We start from the raw sequence: 21,655 nt of genomic DNA on the forward strand, positions 1-21,655 counted from the left end.
CTCAAAACGGAACTATGGTACCTTATAAGAGAATGCTCTAGTGAGTCCCATGTACTTCTGTTTAGGCGTAATTCTCATACTCGTTTCATATGGGGGGATAATTACATGTAAATGAAAGACAATATGGATGCAAATACACTTTTCCATTGAATTCTTTCTGCCAACTGCACAACACAGACGATTATAAAGGGTCATATTAGGATCCGTTCCTAACATGAACCTAAGGGGTTTGATTTTCCCAGGAAGACAAGCTATCACACTGACTAAACAGTACATAAACGACCTTATCTGGTCCACTTTTCCAATTTAAAAGCAGAAAAGGGCCAGACTGCACTCTAAGATGGGAGTTGCATTTTGGAACTCCCAATGATCTACAAACAAACTCATGTATAAATATGCTATCTTCACAGAGTCCCCCCTCCAGTACCCCAAAATTAAGATTACTACCTAATGAACGCGTATCAGGAATTTTCCTTGACAACATTCATCAACCAAACTACTACCTCCTATTTCCTTTGCTTCACAGTTTATTCTTACCTCACTAGCCTTTTCCTCATGGGTGTACACTAAGTTATGCAACATTTGAACAACTTTTTTTCTTTTTTACTCTTCAATTCTGAGTAGGCGTACAATGTGCTTCTACAGACAACCGCTTCAGTACGTTGGGGCAGGGATCTTCTCCAAAGTTGCTATTTGATATTGTCACAGCACATGATTGGCGTCCTAGACATTTCTGGCAAAGTTGCAAGAACAAAATGTGAGTCAAAGGAGATTAGACTGCCTAGAGAGTGGTTGAACAAAAGTAAACAATCTATTCTTGTCCCTTTAACACTGTAAGCAAAACAGAAGGGTACCTTTTCTACAACGGCGTGTGAGTCAGGAGCATGGCAAGTTCCTTGCTTGAAGCTCCCACAGGTTCCAAGAGGAGTTCCGAAGCTTGCAAATTTAATGGAGGAAATAGATTGACCAGGAGCACAGTGAATGCGAACTTTAGGTAGGTGAAACTCTTCGGTTTTGCCATAGTTCTCAATTTGCCAGTTCTTAATGTTTGGATGATATTCAGCAACATTGGAACATACGTTAGTGACTGATCTCTTCACGAGAGAAATTCTTGTGGGATCTCCACCAAGTTCTTCAAAAAGTACCAATAGATTTTGAGTGGGTTTTAACCAAGACCGAGGAACATGGTACCTGAAAAAATAAAATCTTTAAGTTGCCAGTACAAGGACCTCCAGTTTCCAGTTATTTATGGTGTTGAGTGAAATTGTCAGGAAGCAGTGTATAGCTGGGAAGAAGTGGCTTACCATTTTTGAGTTGGTTCCCCACATCCCAGTTGACATTTTGGAGGCCGAAAAGTTCCAGAATATTGGCAACCATTGCAATCTCCAGTAGCATAGGCAGTCCAATATCTACCAATACTCTGACCATTAATCCATACTTGACCTTTACCCATACTGCTCATGTCCAAAGCCAATGGCTCATCTCCTTCGGGCGTATTGAAGTAAGCCTGCAATATGATGAGTTGTAAGATATGACTACCATCACTTGCATCTTTGGAACTTAACTCCTAATTTCATACCTTATGCCATGTTAAGGGTTGTTGTTTCTGTGCAATTAATGAACCTTGCATCCAGTCAACAGCAGAAATACCATTTGTCGAAACAAGATTCATGGCCTCCCCTTTAAGCCCAACCTGTTAGTAAGTCCATATCAGTATAAAAGGTTGCAGTTGAAATAATTGATGATTGATTGAACAATAGTGCTATAAGTTAGCGCACCTGATATGTCCACTTTGCCCAGGACAAGTCCCATTTTCCCTGGTCAAGTCCTTGAATTGCAACAGGACCTAGTACTCCAGTGCTCCATGTTTCAAAATGTCCACCAATGTTCTTCAGAAAACAAACAGAAATATTAAGAATCTAGAGTACATTAAAAAAATGTATAAATGATCTCAGGACTGTAAATAGGCTACAAAGTGTTGCTTCAACATATCAGTGATCATGATGATAATAGCTAGTTGCACTGATGAGCTGGTTTCCTATCCCTTCTTTTCTGATAAACTTTTTCCTATCCCTTTACTGCTGGGAAAGAAGAATTTACATTATCTTCCTCTCACACGGGTATATAGTAATCAAAGAATGCACAATGGCCTTCTTACACTGCAAGGTAAGCAACGTGAGGCCGTATTTTCTTGTGCGCTTAAGTTTCAAGCTTTGCCAATCCCAGCGGAAAAAAGGGAAAACATTGTCTACAAATTATCATTAACTCTGCCGAAAGTAGCCATTAACCCATGTTCAATAGTTTTAAGCTATGCAACACTTTAACCCCTCAGAATTATTCTTTTTCTTCACTTCCTGGTACCAGCATTTTGTTTTTTTCACTAGCATAGTAATCGGTGATACTACAGCTGATTAATGATTCTGATATATGTTAGTGATGCTCAACACTTATTGTTGACTTTATTTGAAGCTATTAAACCGGAGAAACTTATTTTATTTTCTTCATGAGTTATTCGAACTTGAATTGATCTCAAGTATGCATGCTATTTGGAAGACCGAAGGTGAGAATTTAACTAACCGGCAGTCCGACAGCCACGCTAAGCAGTGCAATTCTGTTTGAGCCGGCACGAAGATTGACTTTTCCTTTAAATACAAATCTCCTATTCTTCCTCGTCCCAAATGCAGAACCTATAACATGTGTAGGAGCATTCATCGAAATTAGCCAAGTTTAAGCATACATCATAGATAACTTTTGATGAAGTATCATTGACTGCATTACCTGAGAGCTGACCATTAATAAACACATGCATAGCATGGCCTGTTGTCTCAACTATAAGAGTAGGGAGCTCTCCACCATGCAAGAAGGACTCAGTTGAACCAATATCAACACTGTACACAGAAGAAAACATCATACAAGTCACATAAAGCTAAAATTTCAGCTTTCAGGTCACAAGTGTTGAATGCAAAGAAGTAGGAGAGGTCCCAAGGATGAGTAATATGAGAACCGAAAGTGACAATTCATCTAGAAATGCTCCTCGAGTGAGTGGAACATTTACTTAATTTCCTAGAAGATCAGAACACATTATTCTCTGTAATGGAGGTACTTCAAGACATCCACCCTCCACCCGTAACCCCCTTCCCATTCTCCCCTTCTCTTCAGACACGTCTTGCAGTAAAAAGAGATAAGCAAGAAAACATTTGCACTGGCAAACAATCCAATTCCTCGTGAGAAGCAAATCGAGGAAACAGGTTTAATAGTCAGATACCAAACCAAACTCACCTGGTTATGTACCACAAATAATCACTTGTATCTCTGGTTACATTTATTTGCTCCAAGAGACCAAATGACCTAATTGATGAGCTGTCATCTAATGCAGATATATCTTCACTGTAAGTCTCCCAAGATAGCATCTCTGAGTTAGTCGGTAGCATTTCCATCTTTGATGTTTGAACTCCAACCTACATATGGAATTCAAAAGCTGTTAAATCCTTGCTTTCAGAGTTGTTAGCGAGTAGCATAAATAAACTATATCTTTCGGAAGATGCTAAAGCAGCTCATGAGTACTATTGAATGTACAGAAGTTCCCACACAGGTGTATTACATACTTTGGCCGTGTTGAAGACTACATTTCTGCAATCAGGAAGGATGCTAATGGACCAAGGAGGCAAATTATAGTGCATGTTATTGAACATTACTCTAGCAGCAGATTTCCAGTCATTGTTTGATAAGAAAGCTGCACACCCCCCTGTCTCTGAAGAGTATACATATGCCTACAGCAACAGAGAATATTCAATGAGAGACAAATAATAATGAACCATGGTGACAAGATTACAGATGCTTATGCATATTTATATACTTGTTGAAGGTTTCCCAAGGATGTGATAGCTGGATCTGCGGAAACTATGGATTTCTCACACATCTTGACAGCTCTATGAAGCTCCTTGAGATGACCATATTTTGGCTGTCTGATCAGACCTGTCGAATGGAAGGGGAGTTTAAAGGACTTCTCTCTTTTGGTTAAGCGGAACTGAATAATGACATACGCAAATTTTTATGCTATAAAGTTTTTTAAGCGCACATAAATTAGACAAGGAAACTTTGAGAAATCCTTATAGAACAAATATCAGTGAAGGAAACATGGTCTCACTGAACCATTCCACAATTTCAAAGACCATCACAACTCCTTAAATAATACTCTAAGACCTGTGAGTTTAAATTTAAAAGAGAAGAGATAAGAAAAGAGAAACAACAGCTCTACACTCACCATACTCATCAATTGGAGCATCATAGTCATAGCTAGTAGTGATGAATGGCCCCCCCGCGGTGCGTCCAAAGTTCGTGCCCCCATGGTACTGTTAGGCAAAGAGAGGAAATGTTGTTACTATATGGGACTTCATGCATGCTTTTGATTTATAAAGTACTATGATTTTTCTACATCAGGTGTTTGCCGAAGTAGTGAAATGGAACTAACCATGTAATAGTTAACAAAAGATCCTCCTCTTTGTATAAATTGGGCAACAGCAAATGCCAAATCCTGAACTGGCCTCTGATGAAGGGGGCCTCCAAATTCCGAGAACCTTAAATTTATTGAGAAAACAAGTCAAAAATGACCTGACTTCTAACATAATCAAAAGTTAAAAGGAAGAGACAATAATACATACCATCCACTCCAAGCTTCAGTCCAAATTGCAGGTTTGTATGGTTTGTTTGGGAAGAAATTATCACAGTAGAAACCATTGCATGTGTTGATCTGTTATCAACAGTAAGAAAAAGTTGTTTAAGAAGTTATAGAACTATTTTAAGAGCCTTGAGAGCTAATCAATTGTATAATTTTTGGATTTTTATTAGGAACTGAAGCGAAATTGGAGAGGATCAATAGGAGCAGAACTGTTTGGCTCATTGTAGGAGGAGGTTAACTGATATGCACTTGTAGTGTAAAATCAGGTCATTTAAAAGCTAATTACAGGCAACTTTTATAGCAAGCATGAACTGGAAAATTGTCATCTAAATTGATAGGTGTATGTAAGTTATACTAAACTAGAAAATGCTACAGAACAATGCCAAATGGAGTATGGGAAGCTCTAACAACTAAGTTTGCTTACCACAGGATCTGGTGCATCTTCTTCCTTGCACATCACCCATGGGACGCCTGTGTCCAATCCAACTGCCATATTTGCAGCCCATGTTGCATACTGATGTCCCGGTGCTCCAAGTACCTTGGCTTGAGGCCCATACTCATTCTCAATCTGCAGTAGCAGATCAGACAGAAAGGTTACATGAGAATTGAACTAGTTTTAGTGGAATTTGGCTTCAGCAAACACAAGAATTGTATAATGAACTAATTGGAATAAAAAATCCTGAAAGATAAACAACCTGTGAGAGTATGATTGGACCACCCTGAGACTCGAAAAGATTATGACTCTTCATCAAGTTAACAATTTTCTCAGCATACCCTTTCATTGCATTCTGTCAATCCATAAAACAATTAAAATTTCATTAACTATCCACCATTTAAAATGATAATCTTCTTCAAATGGTGAATTTCTTTTTTCAATTTTTCTCAGGAGAAGGCTGAGACCTTGAAAGGTTCATTATCAGCTCTGAAGCTAATGCCAGGTACATACTTCAGCCATACTGGAAACCCTCTGTGGAATTGACAGTAAAAATTAGTACCTCTTGGTATGAACATGTTTTATAGATCTAGTGAAGAGGTAAAAAAGAAATATACCCAAAATTCCACTCTGCACAAACATAAGGGCCAATTCGAAGATGAGCATAGAGGCCTGCTTTCTGAATTGTTTTAACAAACCTCACCAGGTCATATCTTCCTTCAAAGTTGTACTGAAAAGCCCACACAAAACATGAAAAAAGATTCAATCTTTGAGCACAAAACATGAGTGAAAACAAGCTAATTGTACAGAAATAAGAGAGAAATGAAGTACATTGCCAGGAGAAGGCTCATGAACATTCCAAAAGACATAGGTCTCAACCACATCCAAACCTCCTTCTTTTGCCTTGTTTATCAGATCTTCCCACATCTACAAAACCACATTTTTAAAGCTCACTTCATAAACATTTACACAGTAAAAAGAAAAAAAGAGAGCATAAATGGGAAAGAATTGGAGTACCTCAGGGGTACTTCTAGGGTAATGTATAGAACCAGAGAAAAGTAATCTTCTTTGCCCATTAATCACAATGGCTTTCCTATCATAGGTAACATCACAGTGAACCAACCCAGAGCTAATAAACAACACTATACACCATAGCAGAACCCACTTCTGAACTGAGTTAACCTCCATGATTCCACCTCCCTTTTTTGCTTTTTTTTTATCTTACAAACACATCCAAGAGCACAACTTTTCTTTCTGGGTGGAGGAAAATTTGAAGCAAGATCAAGAATCTTGGAACAAAAAGCTTTTAAAAAGTGAAAAACTTATGGAGGGTAAGCTTAATTGCAATGTGGGTGCACAGCAAGTTAGTCCACTTTTGCTTTGAAGAGCAACCACAGTGCTTGTGTCCAAGTAATTGCCTCTTCCTCCACCTCAAAACTCTAATGTGCAAGTCTTGGAAGTGATGGAAATACAAGTTTATATATTAGAGAGAGTTGTAATGTACAGCTTTAATTTCACTATAGCCAAGAAAAATAAAAAAGGGAAAGAGAGAAAGTCATCAGTGCGTGACTCTGAGCTCAACACTCAAAAAAGCAATAAAAATATTTAATTAGTTATTCTTTCGTTTTAATTTATTTATCTAATTTTAATAATATTAAAATATCATTTAATCTCATGATTTTAAATACGAAGAGAACATTCAGTACTTAATAAAGCACATGGAGTAGTAAAAGAAGCTGACAAACAGAAAAAAGGAAATAAGAATATCATGTGTAAATCTAAGAAACTTTTCCCACTGCTCTCTTTTTTCATTTTTAATTGGTTGAAAATAAAGTGTAAGGTTTAGAATGGAGGGAGAGAGTGATTTTGGCGCATTAATGAAATGAGTGCAGGTTTAGCGGGGTCATTAATTAATTAGTGGGAAACTTATGGCTATATTTTACTTTCATAATCTTTGTTAAGCCTTTTTTTTTTAATGTTTTGCAGATATGGAGTTGTATTTTACTTATTTGTTACAGTACAATTTTATTTTTATTTTTGACCTGTTTTCCTATCTGTCACTGCTGAGTGCTGATGGTCAAAATTGTACACCTGGATTTATAGATTTTAGATCCACCGAGCTGACACACGAATATATATTTTCGGGTCTCATTTAATTAAAAATGAAATCTTTGATTCTTAATCTGATCTGAGGAGAGTATTTTAAATGATTTGAAAATTTTAACTTCTGAACAAGTCTCGTGAAAGTATCGATTGGTTCCTTTTTATTTTTCTCGTCAAACTAATTAACGTGGAAGTTTCCTCTTCTTTTTCTTCTAAATATGCTAACTATGTATATAACTCGACCTCAAAATTTATAACAAAAGTTTTAATAGAGTGGTAAGTACTATTTCATTTTTAATCAGTCTCAAATTTGAATTCTACTAGGTGTAAAGTCACTTTTATTAAAGAGCTACTATACAAACATCGAGTGAGAAAACAAAAAAAAAACTCAAAATTCAATAGTTCATAAACAGAGTATTTATGTGTCTAACCAGAAACAAAACACACATAAAATGTGGGGAAAAAACGACAAATATGTTAAGAGTAGTAGAGTTAAATAAACGTGAAAGCTTTCGCATACTTTGTGTACGTAGTACCTATTAGTATTATTATTATACAGAAATTGGTTGTTGAGTTTTGAAGAGCTCAGCTCACCGACAGAACAATTAGTAATAGTACATACAATACAAGAATTTGATGGTCAAGTGTCCAATCTTAAGATATTTAGAAATCATGAATTAATGTCACTTTCCAAACTGATCATTCAATTCACATGATTCCAAATTATACCGGGGTTACTAGCTTAGCTAGTTGTTTGGTAAATTGATAATTTTAAATATATATATATTTTAAAAAGGTATTTATTTTATTAATTAAATAGATAATACTCCCTTGGAGTCTTTTAATATGTTGTTTAATGTTTGGCACATCCACTAAGAAATTCATTTGATTATACCAATGGTACACTTTTAGATAACTCTTTGAATGCTTTCATATGGTTTACTAAAATAATAATAATAATATAATTTTTTGACTAAATTATTCTGGCTAAAGTGTCCAATTAATAACAAGAATCGGAGGAACTGCATTTCTCTAATCACTTAGCAATGTTAATTAGGTAAAATGTCACTCTCTCCATTCCATTTTACTTAATTCTTTTAATTTAAATAAGAGTATATTTTTTGCAAAGTAAAAATTAACGGAGGAAGTACATAACAATAATTCAAATTTTCAAAGCATAATTAATAATAACAAAAACTAACGGAATGCTTTATGCATTAAGCTATCCCTTTCTAATAAAAGAAACCGCAAATAATATCTTTTAAAAGAAATATCAAGTGAAACTGAATCAAATAAAATAAATCTGAAATAGTAATTATTAACTAGAGATAAATGGTTGTTATTCAACAACATATGTTATGTCATATGTGTCGGTAATTTATTTATTTTTTGAGTGAATAATAAATGTACCAAATTCCTATAAGAGAGGAAGTACTAGAATTCATTCACAAAAATGTTTTGTGACACACCACAACCATATATATTGAAGCAAACTAGTACGTGTGAATTGAAGTTTGCCTGTGTCACATTAGAGCCAAAGCATTTTTGGTCAGTCATTTTCATTTCAGAAAGTGTAAAGATCTTTTTTTACTTGACAATAATCCACAGCAAATTAATTGCAGGGATGGATATATAGTAGTGTTACAGCTAGGCCACTATATATATTTCAATTTTGATATATCGATGCAGTACAGTGTCTCCCAAAATTATGTCATTTTCTAGTGCCATGGCGTTTGCCCACAACCCCCAGCTAAGCTTACATATATATACTCATTGAGTGTCAAACTTGCCTACTATTTTTGGTTTAATCTCTATTCTCTATAACACATGTCTAACATTCAACAAGAAAATGCCAAATTTATTAATATAAAATGGTGCAGCAAGTAGTTGGAAATTGAAAACATATTCCACTAATTAAAGTTTCCTTCTTGTTTTTGTTCCTTTTTTTCTCAAAAAAAAAAAAAAAAAACTTTCTATGTTAACAGTACTTCCCCGTTTCAATTTGTTTGATCTTTTTTAGTTAATTTTTTTAAAAAAAGACCCTTTTCTTTTTAGCAACTTCTAAATTTTAACTTTCTACGTGACACGTTTAAAACTACAAGATTAAAAGATTTTTTGATACATTTGAGACCTTTGATTTTAGACTATTTTTTTTATTTTCTTAAATTTCATATTAAATCAAAACATGTCACTCAATTTGAAACGGAGGAAATAATTAAAAAGAGGTCCCCACGAGAAGAGAACTAAGGTAATATGTGTCAGTCAAAAGTAATAGCAACACTATATATATATGGTTCAACTTCAATATTCTAGTTTTAAATTTGCTTTAGCATATACAGTGGAGCAAAAATTTATGTTTATATACCGAAACTTTAACATGAAAATGAATATATCTACAAATATTTAATATTCTCCATTACCCAAAACATAGCATGAAATTTCGCAACGATTTCATGCTATAATACTTTTCCAATCATAATTGTAAGTTGTGATAACATTATTATATTTAAATGGGTAGCTCTTTTTGCAATAAGGAGAGTATCCCTATTTATCATATTCTGGCCTAACATATCACTTCATGTTATATTGGAGTTCAAAAAACAAACAAGTAGATAGTCAAAGTTTATGGGTTTAATTGCATTAGAATTTATTTATTTTTGTATGCCTAGGAAAGTCAAAGTTACTTTAAGGATGTCAAATTAGTAGAACTTGGGTTGAATTTGGATAATCTTGCATTTTATGATAGTCTAGTCCAGGTCAATAAATAGATCTCACATTTAGACATATTGTGAAGTTAAAAAAATTAATTTATATATGCGACACCAACTAGTTAACATTAAAACTTAATTACGAAACAGATCAAATGTTGTTAGGAGTTGTATATTAGTCTATTTAAACGCTCATGAAATTATTAAATATTGGAGAGGGATTAATTAAGTAACCTTGCAAGTTGAAGTTTTCCTTGTCAAGTTAACCTTAAGCATGTCCCTAATTAAGAGACTTCAAGTATGGTCAATCTAAAAAGATAAGTAAGATTAGAGTGAAGTTACAACTTATTAGTTGTTACAAGAAATCTATACATGACTTATAATTGTTTCAGACAAAAAAGGGGATTTTTAAATCTGTCCTTAGGTCAAAAGAAGGAAGTCAAATTGAATTGATTAACAGGGAGGGGCCAATTCTTTTCTTTTTTGTTTAACTACTAATTGTCTGGTTTAGAGCGCAAATTGTAAATTAAATTAATAAACATTGGATCCTAAGTGGGGTTGATGCAGTCTTTTGGGAGTCAAAATAATAGTAGTAGTAAGCCTTTTTGTTGCTTTTGTTAACTTTTCCATTACGCCTTTTAAGCTTTCGACGGCGTGATGAACGGGCAGATTGCAGATTCTGTCTCGCTAATGCTTCTTTGCTTAACACTAAACTTGTCAATTAATTAACATTAAACTAGTTTCATTAGTAGTCCACTAGTTGCTAAAAGCTCATTTTTAGATATTCTTATAGAGTTCGTTCACATTTTATGTTAAGTTGGAACAAAAAATTCAATAATTGTTAATTAGTTATAATTTATAAAGGAAGTGAAAGAAAGAATCTGGTCCAGAATCAGTGGGATGAATGTGGCTGAGCAAATGACACGGATTTTCTGAGCGATTAAGCATGGGATTTACCTAATTATATCATGCTTTGTGGTTAATCATAGGAGATCATTTCCTCAATTATAGTATTTACTTAACTACTATTGTTAAGATATTTACAATTTTACTATGGTTAAATGGAAAAAAAATTGTAAGTCCGAATGACCGAGTCCATGTCATCATAAGATTTTCTCTTACCCTGAGAAGAAAGATCGAGTTTGAAATGCATAAATTAAATAATTAGTGTGAAATTTGTATTGCGTGAATCAAAGAAAGATAGAGTTTATACAATTTAAAACACATTTATTTTTTTGTGAATTAAAATCAATGTTAGAGACTATCTAATTTGGAACAAATGTATTGTTCTTTCTGTTTTCTCTTTATTGTAAGTGATCATAGAAAATCATTTTTTTCTTATTAAATAAATTTAGACGGTCATTTGGGGATCTTGTTAGCGACCTAATAGTAATAGTAACTAATAAGTCATCAAACATCATAAATCCCGTAAAGCTCTGGCATAACTAACTCTCGGGACCATCCAAAGGGTCATAATTTAAGTTTTAATTTGCAAATGATCATACTCCTACTAATTTATTTCAGGTTTGCAGTAATAAAGAAATAAATACTATGTAAATAGGTCCTATCCTGTGATAAAAAACTGTTCCCTACTTCAACAAAACACCAGGGGTAAAAACGATAATTAACTTAGTTGGATCTGCTCAGGAATACTCTATTTTAAATTACACCTAAAAGAAAAAGAGATCATTCATCTTTTTAAGTACTGATTGGTCCTCGATGACCATTTTCTATATTAATAAATGAAGATACAATAATTATTAGAATAAATAAAATTCAATATGTCATTTTAAAAAACAAACTACAAAAAAGCGAGTAATTAAGCGTGGACGAAAATGAATGGTTGGTCAGTCTTTGTCGATTTGGCAATTGAATGAATACTCATTGTGTTTCTTTTATTTTGTTTGAGGTTGTATTTTTTGCTGCAGCAGACAGATCTTCCCTTGTTGTATCATTGCAAATTAAAATCAGTATATACACTACTTCGACACCATAAGTATTTTGTTAACAGTTTTAAAAAAAGTTTATCATACACAAGTTAAATTTATTATTTTAAACATATTATCCCGTCTCCTATATTAAATTAAAAAGTATTAGAATTAGATAAGATTATGTATTTGTATGAAAATAATTACTCCCTCTGTCCTAATTTATGTGACACATTTCGCTTTTCGAGAGTCAAACAATTTAAGTTTGACCGAGAATTTGCTCATAAAATTTTCAATTTTTTTAAAATGAAATTTATATATCTTTAAACTACATAAAAAGTACTATAAGTCTCAATAATTGATAATTCAAAATATTTAAAAGATATAGAAAAAATTTACGATTAAATACGAACTTATTTGAATCTCAAAATCCAAAATGTGTCACATAAATTGAGACAAAGGAATAAATAGTAGTAATAAATTGAAGTAATTATATAAAAGAACATACTACTATGTGTTATATACATCATTTTGATGTTAAAGTTCTGAAAGCGTGATTGGTGATAAAAGTCTACCAGCCTAAAAAAAAAGGGAAAAATAATACGGTAGGTTGTTGAGTGGGGGTCCACTTATAAAAACAAGTGGCACGTGGCAGTCATAATTGGCGCCAATAATCATTAACGCCGTGACCCCTCCTTCTCATTTAATTACCGCTACCCAACTTTTCTGTCTCAAGAAAGCCTCTTTTCTGTTAGCGTCGGTGGGTTGAAGAACCGTTAATTGGAATGCATCTTTTTCCCTTTTTTTGCAAGTATCAACAACAATATTCCTTCCAAGTAAGTATCGATTATAAGACCACTTTTTACCCTCTTTTGAAATCTTCTTTTTCCTTTTTCACCGATCTATTACATCCCATTCACTTTTAATTGTCATAATTTTCTTTTTTAAAATCAAACTATAAGAACTTTGATTAACATTTTATAATATTATTTTTCATCATATTGATATGCAAAAAAGTACAATTTATAGTATTTTTCGTATAGTTTTTGAATATTTAATTATTTTTTTCATTAAAATATCAAATTAATATAATTTAATTTAGCTTTGAAAATTAGTTAAATTGACTTTCAAAAAACGCAACATAACAAATAAAAGTAGACAAAAGTGGTACCATTTTATTTTTAAGCCTTAGATATAAGTAATACTTTCTCCGTTTAATTTTATGTGACCCTATTTAACTGATGCTTAATTTTTTTTAAAAAATTTAATGGTCGATTTTTTACCCTTTTCTTCATACAACTCCAAACCTATTAGTACTAAAAAAAAATTCATAATTTGGATCGGAGAGGTATGTTTAAAAATATTATTGAGGATAAAAAATAATAATCATTTGATATGTGAATGCTGCAATTAATTAAGGATTATACGTTAATTAAAACATTGGTCGGACACTCGTGGTTTTGCAAATGAAATTAAAGGTAATCTTATAATCTTTGTGAAGGGCAACGTGGTTAGATTTGGTACCCTTTGACTTCTGCTCGGGTTGCTCTTTATTTAGTTTAAATTAAATGAGTAAAAGAAAAAGTAGTTGTACCTTTTTTTATGCTTTCTAATTGCTACTTATAATTATGATTAGGATTTTCTTTTCAGCTCAAAAGGATAAGCATTAACGGATAATAAACATGCATAATTATTTGCCGGAATTAGTGACGTGATTACTTCCTTTCGGTAGGAGTAGGACTAATAACATAATTTCCTTGTTCATTAATCATTATGTCTTTATTTAATCTACAAATTACAAAATCACCATGTCTGAATTATTAGTTTTAGACCATGGTGCAAAGCGTTATTATGTTTTAACGGTAAAACAAGAAACAAGAGGAGTTAATTGCTAGTTGTGACATTTCAACGGTTCTGTTTTTATTGATTATCTAACGGTTGATTAATAGTAGTAGGTTTTGACATCTTCAATGATTTATAATTTCTTTAATTCATGATTGGTGTTGTCCACCTCCCGCATTCATCGGTTGAACGTTGCTCAGATTTTATATTTTAAGGGATTCTAGAATCTAGGATTTGAAAGTTGATGATTTAACCTCAGATAACATAAGACAGTATATTTGGATTGTTATTACTACTAATGCTTATTGTATAGAAATGATTGTTATCCCCCTGATTAATAACATACGAATGTGCCACTAATTACATAAACATCACGAGAACATATTTTGATTTAATTAAGTGTTTATGATATGTTTGATTTGAACTTTTAATATGGTTTGCTCATTTTTTACTTGGTTGTTGTTTTTATCGACCAAACTCATTGTTTAATTTGGTTATTATACTTTTTGTGTTTAAAAATAATCATTACCTAGTAAAATACCTACCTTTTTTTAATGATAAACTAATTGTCTTAGTCACTTATTTTGGTAACTTTTAGTGACTACAACAAAAATAACTTTTAGTGGCAATAAATAGACACGTGTTAAAGTCTTTACCGGCATTAGTTAAGTGTCATTAGATCCAATGTCGCTAAATCCTTTAGGGACATATACAAAGAGTGCTAATTGCCGCTAAAAATACATATTTAGCGGCAATTGCTAATTAATTGCCGCTAAAAATCATTTTTGATGTAGTGAGTCTGATGTAAAACCGTAAGCAGATTTAACATTGTTTGGTTTTTACACATACTAGGTAAATTAAATAAGTAATCAATAAGCGTCAAACTGACTTTATAAGTTAAATATTTATGTGATCTACAACTTTTGATTGTTTACTAATTAAGCGCAAATAAACTAAAAAGTGTTTGTAAACCAATTACTTTGATCAGTTTTTAAACTTACCCAAACACCTCCATGATCACTTATTTTGATAATTACTTCAATTTATATCAGTGTTGCTGATGTAAACCACATTTATATATATATACTACATGTTTAATTATCTATCTAATAGTAAATTAGTTAATTAGTACTACTTATTTAAGGACCAAAGTTTATTGTTGTTAACTGTTAAGTAACATAAACACATGCATGATGCAAATTATGATTTTGACTCTCCATGAGGGTGGTACATTCCAACCAACCAACATAGGGACTGGGACCGAGTCAGGTAAGGTTGAGTGGCTTCATCTGAATTTCCTTCAATGAAAAATTATATTATATATACATAGTTAATATTATTAATATATATAATAAATATTGAATCTCTTTTAATTTCTTCATGTACTTAATTTTTTATATTTTAAATTTCTTAGTGAAAATTTTGACTCAGTTGCCATTGATTAGGACTTTGCACGCCCCTAGTCCCCTACACAAGATTGTTCCTTCATATTCACGATTCTTTAATTACGTAAGAGATTTGTGCTTGCAATTACTCTTTTGCATGTGATTGCTACTGTCAATCTCCTAAATTTGGGCCTTGGTTGTTTCAGCCTTTTTGTCACTAGCATAATCTTCTTTCCCCATGTCTTTAGTTTTTCTTTCACTTTTCACTTTTCTTTTTTCTCCTCAGCTTCCTCTTTAGTCCTCTACCATAACTCTCATAGTACATACTTTCTGACTAGTTTTTGCCACACCTAATGCTACTTTACTAATTTAACTATAGGAATTTACATATTTCACCCAGTTTTTAATAATTATACTTGAAACTATACTAAACCGTAGGGACAAAGCTATATGATACGGTTGAAATGAATTTTTACACTTTAATAATGTAGCGGTAAAAGTGACTCAAAGATTTCTACTAATTGGAGGTTTAATTTACATAGTAATTAAGTGTGACAATCTTGCATTTTCTTGAAAGTCACCTTGTAAAAAAATTCTAGCTTTGTCACTGGTTCTGATTATGAATTCATCTTTTATTTCTATGATGAATGATGATCGATGGAGGAATATTTTCTTGTAGAATTATTAAGTGATCGAAACAAATGCCCCCTGCTCTGGAAAGAGAGTTGATGAAACTAGCAATTAATTTGGCAATAGTAAAGAATGGGACCAGCATAGCATGGAGACACAAAATATCAAGTATGGGTACCTTCTCCAGTACGAAAGAGTTATGGGGACTTTCTTTTTCCCTCAGAAATAAATCACAAAAGTGATTGGTCCTATCCTCTTTGCTTCTTCTTTAAGAATTAATAGAGGCAATATTCATATATATATATATATATATATATATATATATATAAATATTATACTCCAGTACGATATGTCCAAGTAATTTTTGTGTGTTTTTAACGTGACTCTCTCGGTACCAAAAATCTGATTATAATAAAATATTTTGTCAATTTAGGTATTATATACCTTACAATTGAAGGACTTGTTGTCGAGAAATAATTCTTGATTATGTCCAACTTCTGTCCTTTATTGATGATAGGGACATTTGCCACATGATTTGATTTGTTTCTTTTTCTCTTTTGGCCTCACATATCTAAGTTTTTCGTCCTTGTGTGATTTGTGTACGTAGTCACGTTACAACTTTGATCATTAATTTTTACCTGTTAAAAATTGGAGGGTGTGATACTATTGTTTCACTTCGATCAAGTAATTATCTAATCAAACACACACTTAAAAATGGTGCAACGATGTATACCTAATTTCTGAATATGTCCCAAGTTGCATTTAAAATCTGTGATAGTACAAATATGATTTGCGTATTATTAGTACACCCTCAAAAAAGTTGTGTTGCTCGATCTTAAGAGGATACACATTCCAAGATTGCGTTAATTAATTGAAACATCCCATGGGTTTCTCAGATCTCAACGTTCCCTTAAACACATTCCTGTATACTCCCCCCTATATATATTATATATTATGTCATCTAGGGTGTTCGTAGTTCGGTTTGAATTGGTTATTGGTTAAAACCAAAATCAAACCAACTTAGTCGATTTTTTAAATATCTAAAACCAAACCAAATCAAACGAAAAAATAACCGTCCGTTTGGTTTAGTTTTTCTGATTTTTTCAGTTTGAATATAATAAATTTTTGAGGACATACGTATCTTGATAAACACAAACACCTAGTACATGAACAATCCACTGAAAAACTATTGTTGGTTCAATTAAGCAATTAAACAATACCAAGTTATCATTACACGAACAAAGTGATTCAATTAAGAGAAGGTGTAACTATCTTATGAAAGGTATGGTAGGTAAAGACTAAATTAGTAATGAATCTTGATGGACTTGGACTTATGATTGTAATAGATGGGTTAAAATTTAAGTGTTGGGCTTGAGAAATTGGTAAAGTTAAAGACTTAAGTTACTTAAAATTTAACAAAATATTTATATTTTATTCATTATAAAATTTATATATAATTTATCGATTCGGTTTGGTTATTTTTTAGTAAAATTAAAACCAAACCAAATAGTATCGATTTTTCAAAATTCAAAACCAAACCTAACCAAATATTGATTTGATTCGGATTAGTTTTTAACCATAACCATGAACCGTCCTAAATTTACGGTCATCTATGTTGATTTGACATAAATTCCTTAAGAAAACTTTACTACTGATATTTTGAAATTCAAACTTTTACTATACCATTTTATGTAATAATAAATACCAAGGATAGAATGAGAAAAAAACAATAGAACAATTTTGATTTGCTAAAACGAATAAATAAAAAGAAAAATCTATTTATAGTGTAGGGGCGTAAAATGAATAGATGGAGTCGTCAACATCATTTTCTATAAAATTAATCTGCCATATATAATTGCAGATCTATGGGAATTACGAAGTCTCATCTTCTATAGATAGCCGAAAAATCCTCCTCAATCTCAATTCTTTATTTCAGAAAAGAAAACAAAAAAGATTTAAAAAAAAAGTCTTAATTTGCAAAAAGAGGAAATTATATGCAGAAGACTCGACATTTACAAATTATTTAGTATTGTAGCAAAACACTCTTGAAAGAATATTACCCAGAGAAAAACGTGACGAACATTATTAGTAGTTGAGTTCACAAAAAAGTGATTTAAGGGATGTTTTTTTCCTCTAAATATATACAATAACGTATGACATAATGATGTGACTTGTTTGTGTAGTCATAATTAAAAGCCATAATTGGAAGGTTTCAATTTGTGACACTCTAATTAGTACCACTAGCACTGGCCGGTATGGATTCGATCAAAATAATTGTTGTATATTAGACTGGTCTTGAGGAATAATAAATATAATTATGTCCATCCATGCATTGTTTATCAGGTTTTAATTAGAAGGTAATCAAATAGAATCATTACATTAAAGTTCTTATATCCCAATTTTAAATTGTTCTTGTGTGACGTATAGGTTAGAAGTTCGAACCGTAGAATCAATCATTAATAACTGTATCAAGGTAGATTGCCTGCATCACATTCCCTTAGAAACAACTACATTGAATTGCTTTTGTTGATTCTACTTTTTTACATCTTCAACATGATCATTCTTGCTTCCTCATATCATTATCATCATAACTATAAGCAAGTACACAATTAAAAGAGTAAAACATTATGGTATGTATTTACATTCAAATATGACATAATTATAAGCTATTCTTTCCATATGAGTAGGAGTGTTGCATAATGTTCCAAAGATGTTTATTTGGACCTTTCTTTCCATAGTAGACGGGCCAAGGCCCAGAGAAGTAATTAGTACTTTTGGGTCCTTCATTTTGGGCTTGGCCCAGATCCATGAACTGAACTGGGACCCACCCTACCATTTTTTTTCCAACAAAACAAATTAAATTAAATTTTCGCTGCTGGAACTTGAAGCTGATGAAATCCCCCGCTGAAATTGAGAAATCTCTTCAACTGAAATTTTCAAAATGCTTGATCGTATCAAAATTTTGTCGAGCAAACTAATCATTAGCCAACATTTTCTCCGGCGAAGTTTTCGTACGAAGTCGACTCGCCGTTTCAACAATGTCAAAGATGAAGATGAAGAATATAACAAAGTCCGAAGAAAAACTGAAAATGAAGAAGCACAAATTTATTTGCTTAAGAGTAGAGGTCAACATCTTCTCATGAATCCTCGAGTCCTTAATTCCATTGTCCAAAAATCCAACATACTTCCAACTGATACCGTTCTAGAAATTGGACCAGGCACCGGGAATCTCACCCTGAAGCTTCTAGAAGTCGCCCAAAAAGTCATAGCCATTGAAATTGACAAACGTATGGTAGAGATTCTTCACAAGCGCGTCTCTGAACGAGGACTTCAAGACCGTTTAACTGTAAGTTTATATGCTTGCATATTGTTCGACGAAATGCCTCATGCCTTGTTGAAAAAATATTCTTGCTATAAAATTCTGCATTATAATTTTAATGTGTTGTTTCCTGTTAAAACTAGGTATAAACTAATACTAACATAATTTACCGGGTGGAGTCAGTAACTTAGAAGGAGTAGAATCCCGAATCCATAAGATTAAAATGCCGATTGAATGATACAGGACTAGGTGTATTAGTAATACAAGGATTAAGGAAGTTCTTGATTTTGGTATGGGCATTGTTGCATTCTCTATTGTGACTATCCGTGTATGATTATTACACTGTATAACAAAACTTACATTATAATCCTGGTATAACTTGTCATAGAACCAAAGGACTGCTTAGTGCAGTTACGTTGAGTCTGACATGTGTAGGACTTCATACTTAGCTCAATTGAGTAGTTGTCATTTTGGTTTTGCAGGTTATATGCCAAGATGCTTTAAAGACTGAGTTTCCACAGTTTGATCTTATGGTTGCCAACATCCCTTATGGAATTTCCTCGCCTCTGGTTGCTAAATTAGTTTACGGAAAGAACTCATACAGGAGTGGGACACTATTGTTGCAGAAAGAATTTGCTAGGAGGCTATTGGCAAATCCAGGGGATTCAGAGTTTAATAGATTAGCTGTGAACGTGAAGCTGGTGGCTGACGTAGAGTTTGTCATGAATGTGAGCAAGAAGGACTTTTTGCCATGTCCAAAGGTTGATTCTTCTGTTGTGATGATATATCCTAAAACTGAAATTCCAGAGGTTGACTATGAAGAATGGTGTGCGTTTACGAGAACTTGCTTCACCAAGAAAAATAAAACATTGGGTGCAATCTTTAAGCAGAAAAGAATGTTGATGGAGTTAATGAAGCTGCAAGAAACCAAAGGAGATGAAGAGAATAATACATTGTACAGTGATTATCATGTTAATGATACCGAAGATGAAGACGGGCTGAGCAATGAAGACAATGTTAATTTCTCTCCCGTTATGAGGAAGGACCTAAATTTGTTTAGAGAGATAATCAATGACATTTTAAGATCCGGTGGATTTGAAGATAAGAGGCCTTCAAAGCTCTCCCACAAGGAGCTACTGGACTTGCTTTCTTTATTCAATCGAGCTAGGATACGTTTTCATGGTCAAGTAAATCTCAAGGATGAAAGTGATGCCGAACTTGCTTCTGCATTTGGTCCATTATAGAGCCTTAATGCACCTATGCTTGTGTAAATACATGCACTCATGCAGCATGGTTTCTTACCTCATTTTCATAAATGGAAATTTAACCAACTTCATTGATCTAGCCATAGGCGCAGATTATCAATTTTTTGCAAGAATTTTGCAGGACACGGCACTTCACCCTCAGAAGGTTCATACTTTGAAGGTGATTGATTGGTCTGTGCCTCTTAGTCATATCATGACTACTGGATTCTGGGCACAAACTTTATGTTTCCTTCAATTAAATTCGATTGGTGGAATGCCAAATGGAACCTCACAAGGTGTTGTTGTTTAATCTTATTTAGCAGATGGATTGACTCCACTGGAGCCCAATTTTGAGTTGTGCATTAGGGAAATGAGTTTTGGAGCCTTGAGACAGTTTATTGGACTCGTTTCCAAAATCCTTCTTTCAGGCCTAAGAGTATTCATTCGTTTGCTAGCACCTTGTTGGCCTCCTCTTCCAGTGCTCGGGCTGGTATTTGGCAAACTTCACCCTGAGCCTTTCATAAGATTTTGCAATTCAATAGTTTACAGCTTAACGGACAGTCACCAGCAAGGGAAGGGCTAGAAAGAAGCTTCGCGTGGAAAGAACCAGCTTAAAACCCCCAAGTCTACCTTCATGCTGGAATATTGGTTTTTGGCTATCCTATGTAACTGTCTTCTTTTCTTGATCTTTTTAAATTTTGAGTTAATATTGCTCAATATTGATTATTTTAAACCTAAGAATCGTAAAAGATACCAGCTACTCTTTAGAGCCCTAGCATTAAACTTGTCATTTAAAAATTGAAATGGGCCAGGTAAATATTTTGAGTCAAAATATATAAGTATTATTAAGTAATATAATTTAAATATTTTTAAATTTATTTAATAAAACTTCGATTCTTCGGTGCACCGTAGTTTTGGGACCCTTACACCGAACTCCGAACCGAAGTTCCGAAAATAAAAAACCGACACCGAAGAACCGAAATAGTTCGGTTCGGTTTTTTGGTTTTCCGGTATTTATGCCTATCCCTAGTAGCTATTCAAGAAACATTACTCCCTTTCTATAACAATATGTTTTCTACATGCTATTCAAATGTATTGTTTTTATCAAAAAAAGAAAAAACCTAAGTAAAAAAATAAATTAAAAAGAAGTACGCCCACCGTGGGGCTCGAACCCACGACCACAAGGTTAAGAGCCTTGCGCTCTACCAACTGAGCTAGACGGGCAGATGTTGTTAGCAACAATTAATTACTATATCATTGACTTTTAATAGATGGTTTTTGGCACTGTTTGATCAAGTTTTGGGCACGTTTAAGGCTGCTTGACCAGTTTCTAGCTAATTTTATAGCAGTTTCTCAATACTTTGGTGTAAGCAGATAACATGTCG

At 33.1% G+C, this 21,655-nt stretch overlaps 2 protein-coding genes and 1 non-coding gene across 3 annotated transcripts; 1 reads left to right on the plus strand and 2 right to left on the minus strand.

The window, feature by feature from the left end:
* Positions 1-124: 124 nt before the first annotated feature.
* LOC125821926 (beta-galactosidase 3) lies at positions 125-6,642 on the minus strand. Its single transcript, XM_049501280.1, has 19 exons — positions 6,129-6,642; positions 5,943-6,038; positions 5,729-5,841; positions 5,579-5,645; positions 5,374-5,466; positions 5,103-5,246; positions 4,662-4,750; positions 4,472-4,577; positions 4,265-4,352; positions 3,857-3,975; positions 3,606-3,770; positions 3,280-3,458; positions 2,779-2,888; positions 2,578-2,687; positions 1,779-1,889; positions 1,580-1,693; positions 1,305-1,507; positions 855-1,191; positions 125-733 (listed from the first exon to the last, which is right to left on the minus strand). The coding sequence occupies exons 1-19, from the start codon at positions 6,297-6,299 to the stop codon at positions 611-613; spliced, it is 2,538 nt and encodes an 845-aa protein (XP_049357237.1). The 5' UTR covers positions 6,300-6,642; the 3' UTR covers positions 125-610.
* A 12,004-nt stretch (positions 6,643-18,646) lies between these two features.
* LOC125822238 (ribosomal RNA small subunit methyltransferase, mitochondrial) lies at positions 18,647-20,300 on the plus strand. The gene is made up of 2 exons (XM_049501619.1): positions 18,647-19,053; positions 19,509-20,300. Exons 1-2 carry the CDS (start codon positions 18,649-18,651, stop codon positions 20,268-20,270), a joined length of 1,167 nt encoding a protein of 388 aa, XP_049357576.1. The 5' UTR covers positions 18,647-18,648; the 3' UTR covers positions 20,271-20,300.
* A 1,121-nt stretch (positions 20,301-21,421) lies between these two features.
* On the minus strand, positions 21,422-21,494 carry TRNAK-CUU (transfer RNA lysine (anticodon CUU)). Its single transcript has one exon. It is a non-coding gene; the product is annotated as a tRNA-Lys (tRNA).
* Positions 21,495-21,655: the final 161 nt, after the last annotated feature.

The sequence above is a fragment of the Solanum verrucosum genome, unplaced genomic scaffold, assembly GCF_900185275.1.
Source record: "Solanum verrucosum unplaced genomic scaffold, falcon-dt-bn FXZP01000103.1, whole genome shotgun sequence".
Taxonomy (NCBI): Eukaryota; Viridiplantae; Streptophyta; class Magnoliopsida; order Solanales; family Solanaceae; genus Solanum; species Solanum verrucosum.

Bases quoted from the DNA above. Each gene is read 5' to 3' on its own strand.
- LOC125821926 (XM_049501280.1), bottom strand. From the start codon at position 6,299: ATGGAGGTTAACTCAGTTCAGAAGTGGGTTCTGCTATGGTGTATAGTG. The intron at 2,688-2,778 runs GTAATGCAGTCA...CACATGTTATAG, and splicing joins TATTAATGGTCAGCTCTCAG to GTTCTGCATTTGGGACGAGG. The intron at 1,192-1,304 runs GTAAGCCACTTC...TTATTTTTTCAG, and splicing joins GGGGAACCAACTCAAAAATG to GTACCATGTTCCTCGGTCTT.
- LOC125822238 (XM_049501619.1), top strand. From the start codon at position 18,649: ATGCTTGATCGTATCAAAATTTTGTCGAGCAAACTAATCATTAGCCAA. The intron at 19,054-19,508 runs GTAAGTTTATAT...TTGGTTTTGCAG, and splicing joins GACTTCAAGACCGTTTAACT to GTTATATGCCAAGATGCTTT.